The sequence below is a fragment of the Haliotis cracherodii genome, unplaced genomic scaffold (assembly GCF_022045235.1).
Source record: "Haliotis cracherodii isolate W230 unplaced genomic scaffold, xgHalCrac1.p SCAF_2, whole genome shotgun sequence".
Classification (NCBI taxonomy): domain Eukaryota; kingdom Metazoa; phylum Mollusca; class Gastropoda; order Lepetellida; family Haliotidae; genus Haliotis; species Haliotis cracherodii.
The window spans coordinates 28,055,874-28,066,708 of record NW_027266275.1 but is presented as its reverse complement, the minus strand read 5'-3'; the positions used below and the strand labels follow the sequence as shown (position 1 = coordinate 28,066,708).

At 38.2% G+C, this 10,835-nt stretch overlaps 1 protein-coding gene across 1 annotated transcript; it reads left to right on the top strand.

Moving 5' to 3' along the window:
• The first annotated feature begins 5,440 nt into the window (after nt 1–5,440).
• On the top strand, nt 5,441–10,723 carry LOC139468923 (coiled-coil domain-containing protein 166-like). Its single transcript, XM_071251062.1, has 7 exons — nt 5,441–5,615; nt 5,866–5,919; nt 6,590–6,644; nt 7,106–7,250; nt 8,667–8,746; nt 9,214–9,390; nt 9,991–10,723. The coding sequence occupies exons 1-7, from the start codon at nt 5,476–5,478 to the stop codon at nt 10,255–10,257; spliced, it is 918 nt and encodes a 305-aa protein (XP_071107163.1). The 5' UTR covers nt 5,441–5,475; the 3' UTR covers nt 10,258–10,723.
• Nucleotides 10,724–10,835: the final 112 nt, after the last annotated feature.

Genomic DNA, 10,835 nt, shown 5'->3' with positions numbered 1-10,835 from the left:
AGTGGCTTGTTACAGTCCTGTTTACGTGCGTGTATAATCACATTCTAGATTAACCCTACCCAATTAGTTATCATAAAATGCACACCTATTTCAACATCTTTAAAAACAGCCAAGTCAGAGTTGCTCTTGTAAACAATGTAGATTACAAATAAAAATATACAAATTTATAATATCAATACGGTGACAAGCTGGTCACTTGTCCATGGTTCTGCCTCTGATCATGTTTACTGGATAATTACCATGGACGTAAGAACACTATTGCATCTCATTACATATCAGGGTGCCGTTGTACAAAGCGATCTTACCGCTCAGGTGATCATAATGCCCATACCTTAACATAGACTTACGACAGTCGTAGCACTAAGGTTGTTTTGTACAATGGCACTGGTGTACAAATCAAGACAGTAATCTGTTTGGTTATCCATCAATTCACATCATGACATGTGGTACACATAATAAAAACTGTAAATAATACATTTGAAAGAAGTGCAAACCTCATTTACATGCTCATATTTGCTTACATGTGCATAATTTACATATATGCAATTTTACATATAAATATAATTGTTACAATGAGTCGACAATGAACATAGCTTTCATATTTCTGGTAACCACATGACCGAGAGATAAAAACACAAATGCCAAGTACCAAACTCCTCAGATCTCCATTTTTGAAATCATGTGATATGCTTGTTCAACGGTTGCTGTGTATATGATTATTCCTGACTAGAGTGCTGATGAGATTATTATTCTTGATTTCAAGCTTCCATTCAAAGATAAAATATCATAACTGATATAAATCTGTACATGTATGACGAGTGATGGAGATGGCCTGCGTTGATGGAGTTGGTTGCTCATCTTTCTTCAAAACAGTGTTCAAAATAGACATCAGCCCGTAGGCCAGAGGCAGAGAGATTTGTTCTGGGGCTGATAGTCTTTATTTTCAATAGGCCCTTATGGTATGCAGTTTACTTAAGTAATGATTTATTAAAGGGCAAGTTCACACGGAAATGAACCATTTTTTCTTGTACTTTTTCCACATTAAAAGTGTTAACATAGAAGTGTCATAGACAAAAATATAAAAACATCATATTTAATTAACATATTTTTTGCACTAAAACGATTTATATTTTTCACATTTACCAAGTGTTCTCTTTCCATAACAAAAACACCATGGCTTATGCCCCTTGCAATATGACGTCATTGGTGCCAATTGATAAACATTATGACGTCATCATGCTTTGTTAGAGCCGCTTCACGTGGTGTAGGTACAGTTTTGTGATTCTAGCATCTCAGATGCCAGCCAGAATTGTGTTATGCTGAGTCACCCTGCGCCCGAGTGTGTCGTAGACCATGTTGTTTTACTGCACACTGGTCCTTGATATCTTTTGCGTTGAGAATAGACAGGGACCCAGTTGAATTGGCACCAATTACGTCATAATCTAAGGGGGATAACTCAGGCCTATTTCGCTCGTAAAACGAAGGCCTCATAACGGCATATCACTTTCACACTATTGTGAGCTTCCTACTTTCACTGTGAAAAAAATGAGTGTATATTTTCAAACACAGATACTAACTAATTCTAAAATTGCGTTTTGTTTAGAAAAAGAAAGAAAGTGATTTTTGCGTGTACACTTCCCCTTTAAGCATTATTTAAGTAATGGGATAAACATAACTTTCATATTTATAAATATGAGAATTAGACCTTTCAAATGGTGTATGACATGTACCAGAAGTTGCAAAGATGTTTCACAAATTGATAATTTCCCGATAAATGTAGACATCATTTATCACCACTAAGTCTCTGGTTGCCTGGTTGTGTTCTGTAATTTATCCTCCGAGAGTATGTCTCCCTGATGCAGCAAACTGCTTGGGCCTACACTTTTTCCACAGGGCCTACACTTTTTCCACAGAGCCTACACTTTTTCCACAGGGCCTACACTTTTTCCACAGGGCCTACACTTTTCCACAGGGCCTACACTTTTTCCACAGGGCCTACACTTTTTCCACAGGGCCTACAATTATTGAAGGCTCTTTCATTTAACTCTGCTGAGTTTCAGACACTGCTTCAACATAATCCATTCCAAAGTTCACACACTTCTGGCAACAATGCCAGGGAGTGCCTGGATCCCACTGGTGTAGAAGGCTTCCTCCTGGAGGGGTAAACTGTCCTCCACAGAAGAAATGACATCATCATCATTTGCACAATGCTTGCCAGACATTTACTTCTTCAAGCTTGGGAAGAGGTGAAAATATGATGATGCAAAATCTGGTAAAAACGGAGGATGTTAACTGAATTCAAAGCAAGCCAGTCTTGCATTGCCGACATGGCAAAAACAAACTTGTGCAGATGCATTGTCCTCATGGACCAACACACCTTTAGAGACTCACCTCCACGATGTTTAGCCTTGATATTCACATGCAGTTGCCTATGCAGCTTAGCATAGTCTTAATCATGTAAGAGATCATAATAGTCTGACTTTCAGGAGGTAGTCCAACAGTAGGTGAATCCCAGAAACTGGAAGCCATCACCTTGCCAGCTGATGGAACAGACTTTACCCTTTTTGGAGAAGGAGACGTCAGATGTTGCCACTGCTTTGACTCTTACTTAGTCTCTGGCTGTTATTGGTAAACCCAAGACACAACAAAATCAGCTGGGTCTGCTTAAAATGTTTGGAAGTAACTTTGACATACATGGTACAGAAGAACACTTTCTTTGAACATGTGTCTGGGCATGCTATTGTGCAATAAGGCCTGCACTTGCGCGGATATAAAAATGAATTGTTATCATTCAACAATATTATCAGCAGTAGAGGATGTAACGTGTAGGTGTGACAGGCCTGTTATGGGTACAAGTGACTCCCTGAGATCATTGTTATGAATGTGAGTGGATTGTTTTCAAGTATTTGCTGAGAAGGAGACTTAAAGACATTTAACGAATCAGATAAATATTATCGGGAGTACTGCACTTTACTGGAATGCACTTGTTTGGATTTCGAACTTGCGTTGCCAGTTTGAAGCTAGCTAGTCTAATGAGTTAATCTAATAAACCAACAGTTTACCATGGGACAACGTGTGCTATCACAAATAATTCATTTTTGTTTACTTAGTGTTGTACCCAATTTTTCAATTTCAATTTCTATTATAATATGCATCCGTGGTAGCCATAATTCATTGCGCAACTCATTCTCGTAAAATTGTAAGGATTTACCTGACATAACACTTGATTAATTTGTTAAAGGAGGTGAAATAGCTAACCCTAGTCATAACCATTTATCCAGGGATAGAAATGCCTACTAGTCCGTTGGTCTGAGACTACTAAGAATGTAGACGGACTAGTTGTTTTATTCCCATATCCAAGGGTAAGTGCAGAGTTGTGGTAACCTTCCCCAACCCAAACACAACTAACCCTATGGATCAAAGAGGCAGGCAAGGTCCATGAAGCAAGAGCCACATCTGGTTACCCGGAGCTAATTAGCTCAACAAGATGCACCAGGTAAACTGCTGTCAAGCCGAATCACATAAAAAGTAAATAAAGGAGCAAGCATTTCAGATCAGCATATATTTTTTTAATGTTCAGCAGCTCAAATAAACATAAAAACATAAACATAATATACAAGTAGCCTGCAACCTTGGGTTATCACGTTTACTTGTTATGTAGGCAAAAGAGAACAAAATGCACTCACTAACCTTCATCATGTTTATGATTATTCATGTTCTCTTGATCAGATTCATGTATTTTATCTATCTATGCATATTTTACCGATAAATGTTCATTATTTACATTAGATGCACCTAGTGAAAGCCGGGCATCTCACTCAGTTTAACTAGGGAGAGAACTCCAGTGTACTGCAGTACAGGGAAAAGTTGTGTATGGAGGCCCTAAATTGTAAAAACAGGACATATTTCTACCAACCACAAAGTATGATGATGCCAGACTTCTGTGAATTATCCAGACAAGTGCAAAGACAGCACAAGTAATATTCATTATGTGTAATAATCAATAGGTATTCAAAACATATTTACCGAAAAACTAAGATTTTTTTTAAAACCAATAACAAAATATCAGAAAAGATATTTTAAGATTTTATTCAAAAATAGGATGAAAATAATTAGTCCCAAAAAGTGAAAATGTGTTAAATGTTAACAATAAATATCTAAAAAGCACTCCTATAGTGACAACAGTATGAATTTATCATTTGGCTACTGGAGAAGAACATATTGCTAAGGATGGCATTATGGCTCTTATCATCTCCTAAAATATTCTGGCCACTTTATAGAAGGAAAAATATGAGGACTACGTCACTTCCGTTACCTTATTTGTCACCATGAATATGCAGACGATCTAGTTCAGGTCGATGGAGAAAGTTTACATGGGAAACTGCGTGTCATATGGTTGTCCATTGATATAAGTGATAAGGCAATATTAAATAGATGTCAGGACTCAGAAGTAGGTATCAACATGTCAATAAATACTTACTTATAGAACATTCTGCAGAAATTGAAATTATTTATGAAGCGTGGACTTTCTGGTTATTGATTTGATTTAGACAATGGTGACTAGGATGTATGTCCCACATGAACAACCAGAAATCACAAATACTGCGATACGATGAATGCCGCGGTACCATGGGTTCTGAGTATACTCAACAGGCTCAATGAAATTTTTTCAATAAATGTAAAAAATGAACTATATTTTTTTGACGTTTATCTGCAAGAAAAGGGCACATTATATATTTTCCTACAATGCGAGGCATATGTAAAAAAGAAATCAGTAGACCAAGGTCTTGTTTATCTTTTTTTAGAACCACACACACACATTGAAAATTAAATGGTTGCTGCCTTCCACTTTTTGTCAAATATTTTGAGAGCTTACTTTGATCCATTCGTGTCAACACATTCCTTAGCATCCTACGTCTTACACTATGCATACTGGCGTCAGGCATCTGTAGAACCGGTCTGCCCTGAGCAGACGGTTTGTGTGATGGAGCTTTAGGTCTACTCGCTGTCTGGGACGGCGGATTTTGGGACATTGACAAATGTGGATCTTGACGAGCTCTCCCTTTTCCTTGCATTTTGCTTTCGTATTCTGCGACATTGTTAAAGACTCGAACGTCTGGAAACTGAACAGGGATATTGGTCGAGTACAAAGCTCGCAAAGGATCAAAATTCGATGAGAATAGATTGAGTTCTTCGTCACTGACGTCGTCTGACATGTTATCCGTGGGGGCTGCCATTTTTAATCAGCTCTGCTGTAAAGTTGCGTATTCAACATTCAAAACATTTATCAATTCTCGCTTCCAACTGACATGACATTATAAATGTTGATATACATTTTTGCTAATTAAAAACGGACAAATATGTTTCTGAAGAACAAAAACATTTGTTCCTTTCATACGAAACAAATAATTCAAACGAAGCTATTATTCGTTGCCAGGCAACGCCTATACGAGATCGTTCAGCGACTTTACAAAGATGCCACCAAAGAAGAAAGGGAAGGGTAAAAATGGTAAAAAGGGAAAGAAAGGCGGAAAGGGAAAAGATGATGCATCAAATGAAATCGAGAGACCAAAAACACCAGAACCAACCGAGAAAGAGATATTGCTGCAGCAAGAGTAAGTTTTTATATACTGATATATATACACGATAGATTCTATCCAGAGAAACTTAATTGGCCTAGGCTAGCCTAAATTTTTAGGCATGCTGAAGTCATAGGCTTACAGGTCTACGGTATTTCAGAGATTGATAATTCTTGATAATGATGGCACAAAAATAAAAGATGTAAATGATGTTTTTTTAAATTTTTATATAAACATTGACACTAAGCACTACAAAACTAACATTTCTTTTTATGTTTATTTGTAGGTTGGTGAAGGTCACAGAAGAACTTGAAAATTCAAAGAAAAAGGTTGAAGATTTGTATCCTTTAAAAAAGAGGGATTTATTATTATTATTATTATTATTATTATTATTATTATTATTATTGTGTAGCCTGGCTCTTTCCATCCCTATTCCCACTCATCCCACACAACTTATCCATGTGTTACCTGTTCTCCAGAGGTATACCTTTTACATGTCATTGTCAGTCCGTCCTTGAGTGAGCTGTGGGACACATGTTTTGCCACATATCTTCATACTCATTACAGTGATTTTCGTAGAAGAAAATGGCATGAGGACATTTTCATGACATTATAATTTTGCCAGGAGATTCTTGTGTGTCAATAGCAAATATATACAAAATCTTCCTGATATTTTGGGTGACATTGAGTCACTGTCCTAGAAATGAACCGATCTGAATTAGTAATAAAGCTTTGTTGTTATTTTCGTAAGTTACTATGTAATGCTAACAAAATGAAGATCTTACAGTATGCTAGCATAAATTATCTGATGTATGCTCAAGTCAAATCATTAATGTTAGCATACTGTAAGATCTTCATTTTGTTAGCATCACATACTTTTGTCATATCTCCCCGCCCCACCCCCACCCCAAACCCCCACCCCACCCCCATAGATCATTGCAAATTTATAGTGAGTTGATTCGGTTATAAAAGTAACATATGTGTTTTGTAAACTTAACTCCCACTCTCAGACGGGAAGAGAATGACTGGTTGCAGCAGGAGGCTCACAAAGTGCGAGTGGAGAGTGTAAGTACTGAGACACGTTTACATTTCTTTAGTCTTATAGTTCCTGTAGTACAGAGAAGTCTACCTTTGTGGGTTTGCTGCAGTCAACTCCCAATGGGTGGCTGCAATTGTCATTGCTTCCACTTGTAACTGTAAACATGACAATGACAGAACAGAAGTTCAGGTAGAATTTGGTCAGTAACTAAATGGAGAGAATCAATGTGTGACACGTTCACAAATTAGCCCATATTCCAGATTGTGCATGTTTTAGCCGTTTTATTGCATTGTTTTCTTGCCGTTCAAGAAAGTTGCTTTAATTGGTATGAAAGGTTAGCAGGAAGGAATTAAAGCCTCAGCTGTGTATGTTTAACCCATCCATGATTGTGACCGTCTTTCCTTCTTTTGACATTTTTGATTGTATTATGCTGTACACATTTGTTTGACTGTGTCTGGATATGTTGTGATGTGGGTGTATCTTCCAGCATGAGTACATGAGTTACATGGAGAAGAAGACCAGCAAGCGTCAGACTGCGATCATCACACTGAGTGACCACAACAAGCAGGAGATACGCAACATTCAGATGCAGAAACAGCTCATGGAGGAGGAGTTCGATGAGAAAAAGAAAGGTTAGCAAGAAGATCTTAAGATGGACAGAGGGACCTTGGTTGCTAAAAGTCATAAAGTTGCCATCTAGGCTAAGTCATGTTGATATTTTTCGGATTCGGTTTCCTCTTGATGATATCAAACATAGTATTTAGATGAACAAAATCAGACAATGATTACATTGCCATTGAAGTTGAGTCTTGGGACTCATGAACAAGGCTTAAAGGGGATGTCTTCCTAAAGGAATTATAATAAAGATTCATATTTTTTGTTGTCCCTTCATTTAGATGTTATATATTTAATTAGAATATATACTACTACTGGACTGAGTATGTGTCACATGTCATAGGCATGAAGCTCCCTTAGAAAGATCTGTAAGCTCCCATGTTTCCCATGTATTTCTAGGAGAGCTGTAGGTCAGCAGATTATTTGTTTCTCTAAAGGGAATATCTTTTGTACAAGTATGGATATTTGGGAATACTTTGTGATGCACCAGTGTCTGAGAATCTAGAGTATATTACTTCCCTCACTTTTATTTTTGATATCCCTTGTGTTTTCTGTTGCTGATATCCACTGTATCATGTTGTTGATATCCCCTGTGTCTTCTGTTGTTGATATCCCCTGTGTTTTCTGTTGTTGATATCCAGTGTTTCTCCTTTTGATGAAATCCAGTGTTTGTCCTATTGCTGATATCCACTGTGTCTTCTGTTGATATCCACTGTGCATCTCCTGTTATTCATATCCACTGTGTCTTCTGTTGTTGTTATGCCCTGTGTTCTGTTGCTGATATACCCACTGTGTTCTGTTTCTGATATACCCACTGTGTTCTGTTGTTGGTATATCCACTTTGTTCTGTTGTTGGTATATCAACTGTGTTCTGTTGTTGGTATATCCACTGTGTTCTGTTGTTGGTATATCCACTATGTTCTGTTGCTGATATATCCACTGTGTTCTGTTGTTGGTATATCCACTGTATTCTGTTGTTGGTATATCCACTGTGTTCTGTTGTTGGTATATCCACTGTGTGTCTTCTGTTGTTATCCACTGTGTTCTGTTGCTGATATATCCACTGTGTTCTGTTGTTGGTATATCCACTGTGTTCTGTTGTTGGTATATCCACTATGTTCTGTTGCTGATATATCCACTGTGTTCTGTTGCTGATATATCAACTGTGTTCTGTTGTTGGTATATCCACTGTGTTCTGTTGTTGGTATATCCACTGTGTTCTGTTGTTGGTATATCCACTGTGTTCTGTTGCTGATATATCCACTGTGTTCTGTTGTTGTTATCCACTGTGTTCTGTTGCTGATATATCCACTGTGTTCTGTTGTTGGTATATCCACTGTGCATCTTCTGTTGCTGATATATCCACTGTGTTCTGATGTTGGTATATCCACTGTGTGTTTTCCGTTGCTGATATTGTGTCTTCTGTTGTCCAGCCCTGGAGAATGTGCGGCTGGAGAAGCAGCATATGCTAACCAAGACAAAGCAGGAGCTGAGTGACCTTCAGGAATACAAGGTCAGCTTTATGCAAAACAAACACTGAGATTAAAATGTCAAAAATGAGGTTTGATGACAAACTTCTTGATGTGTCATGTCTGATAGCATGGTCTTAATGTATGAATAGTTACAGATCAAATGAGATACCTTGTTACCTGAAAAAGTGTCATGTATCAAGCCAGAACAATTGGTTCGAGACTATCCTGTGCAGACTCAGGGGTTTGAGAGTATAACTGGCTGCGTCACTCACCAGCTATATTCAAAGTGTGTTGAACACTGACTCGTGTGTATTACTGGAGGAATAAACTATACATTTATTCAAGTCATGTGGTTAACTATGACATGTATGAAGAGTTGATATACCATTGTTGAAACTATGGAAATAGCAGTTTGATCTACAGTTAGTTTGTTCCTATCCAAGAGTTCAACTTGTTGCCCACACCTCTGCACATTCAGTGACCATGTCCTCTCTATCGGTGTACACAGGACCTCCAGACAGAGCAGCTCACCAAGATCCGCAACCTGGAGAAGGAAGTGATGAAGATGCGTGCCAAGCATTCCGAGACAATGCAGCAACTCAAGTCAAATTTTCTCACTGAGAAACATGACTTCCAGCAGGACTCCGAAACTCGGATAACAACCCTTGAGAAAAAGGCTAACAAGGTAAGGGTGGGATGTTTTTATGTTTGTGGTTAAACGCTGCTCGAGTCTGGATCAGACGATCAAGTGATTGATATCATGAGCATCTACCCACGCAATTGGGATACGATGACATGAGTCAACCAAGTCAGCGAGCTTGACAAACAGTCACCTTTTACAGCAAGCTTGGGTTGCTGAAGACCTATTCCGACCCAGATCTTTACGGGGAAGAGTGGAATGTAACCATAGATCAATGCATATTACAATACAGTGGTCTATCTGTGAGTTAGGGAGTTACATGTTGACCACTGTGACCTACTTGAGGTCTAAGTACTGGTTTCCTTGTTCAAAACAAAACAGTGATTGAGTGAAGATGATCTTTTGATCTCCTGATAGTAATTCTGTTATCTGAATGGTATTGTCAAATGACCTTTATTTGCATGCTACAATTGAATAAGTCTAAATGATTCAAACAGACATACTCTTTTGGTCCAAACTTGCTTTGGATATTATTTGTGTCCAGTTTTTCAATTTATATATTTTAATGTAAAGCTATGTGTGTCTGAAGATGCATGCTCTGGTCCAACACCTTGGTCAATGATTTCTCCTTGTTCATTTCTCTAGGAGGCAACTCAATGTCTGACGGAACACACAAACCAGATCAAGACGGAGAACCGGCAGTTAAGGCGAAAACTGCTGGGGCTGATACAGACGACCCGGGCGCTGCACCAACACAAGGCCGAACTCGAGGAGCAACGCAGACAGCTGGTGCGAGAACAACAGTATGCAGATGATTTGAAAAAGCTCCGGAATTCTCGCCAGCACAAGGTGTACAAATCCTTTGGTCTGTTGGATGAAGAGGGAGCAGATGGTGTTGGGGTGGGGACATGACAGGTTTTTGATCTGTTCATGTGTGCTTTGAGATGGTACAGGAAACAAGACTATGCCAATTTACTACAGTGCAGTTATGTGAGGTGCCAGTGTTCTGTTCACTGAAACAGCATAACTTGGTTTTGTCTGCATCACACTGCTGATGTCAAATATGCCAAAAATGAGGATATCTGGACAGTTCAGAGGTGATATCTTGGTATATTTAGGTATACCTAAATTGCCACACGTTGCCAGAAGAAACTGTTGTAACTATCCTTTGATCCATGTCATCATGTTTAAGAAAACAAACTATTTCATTGAATTTTATTGTTGAATAATTTAAAGTAAGTATACAGTAAAATGGATGACTGGTCTTCCAACAGTTGATGGCATTGTTCTTCACATGATGTTTCACAAAGAATACCGTGTACATAAGCCAAAAGATGGACATAATGCAATCTCTGATAATGAATTAAATCATATTTACTGTCAAGACATTGTTGATGATCTTTTCAAAAGACTTGAAAGATATCCTTTTGAAATATTGTCAGTGGGCACTGTTGAGGTGAAGGGATACTCCACAATGAAGAGAAGAACAC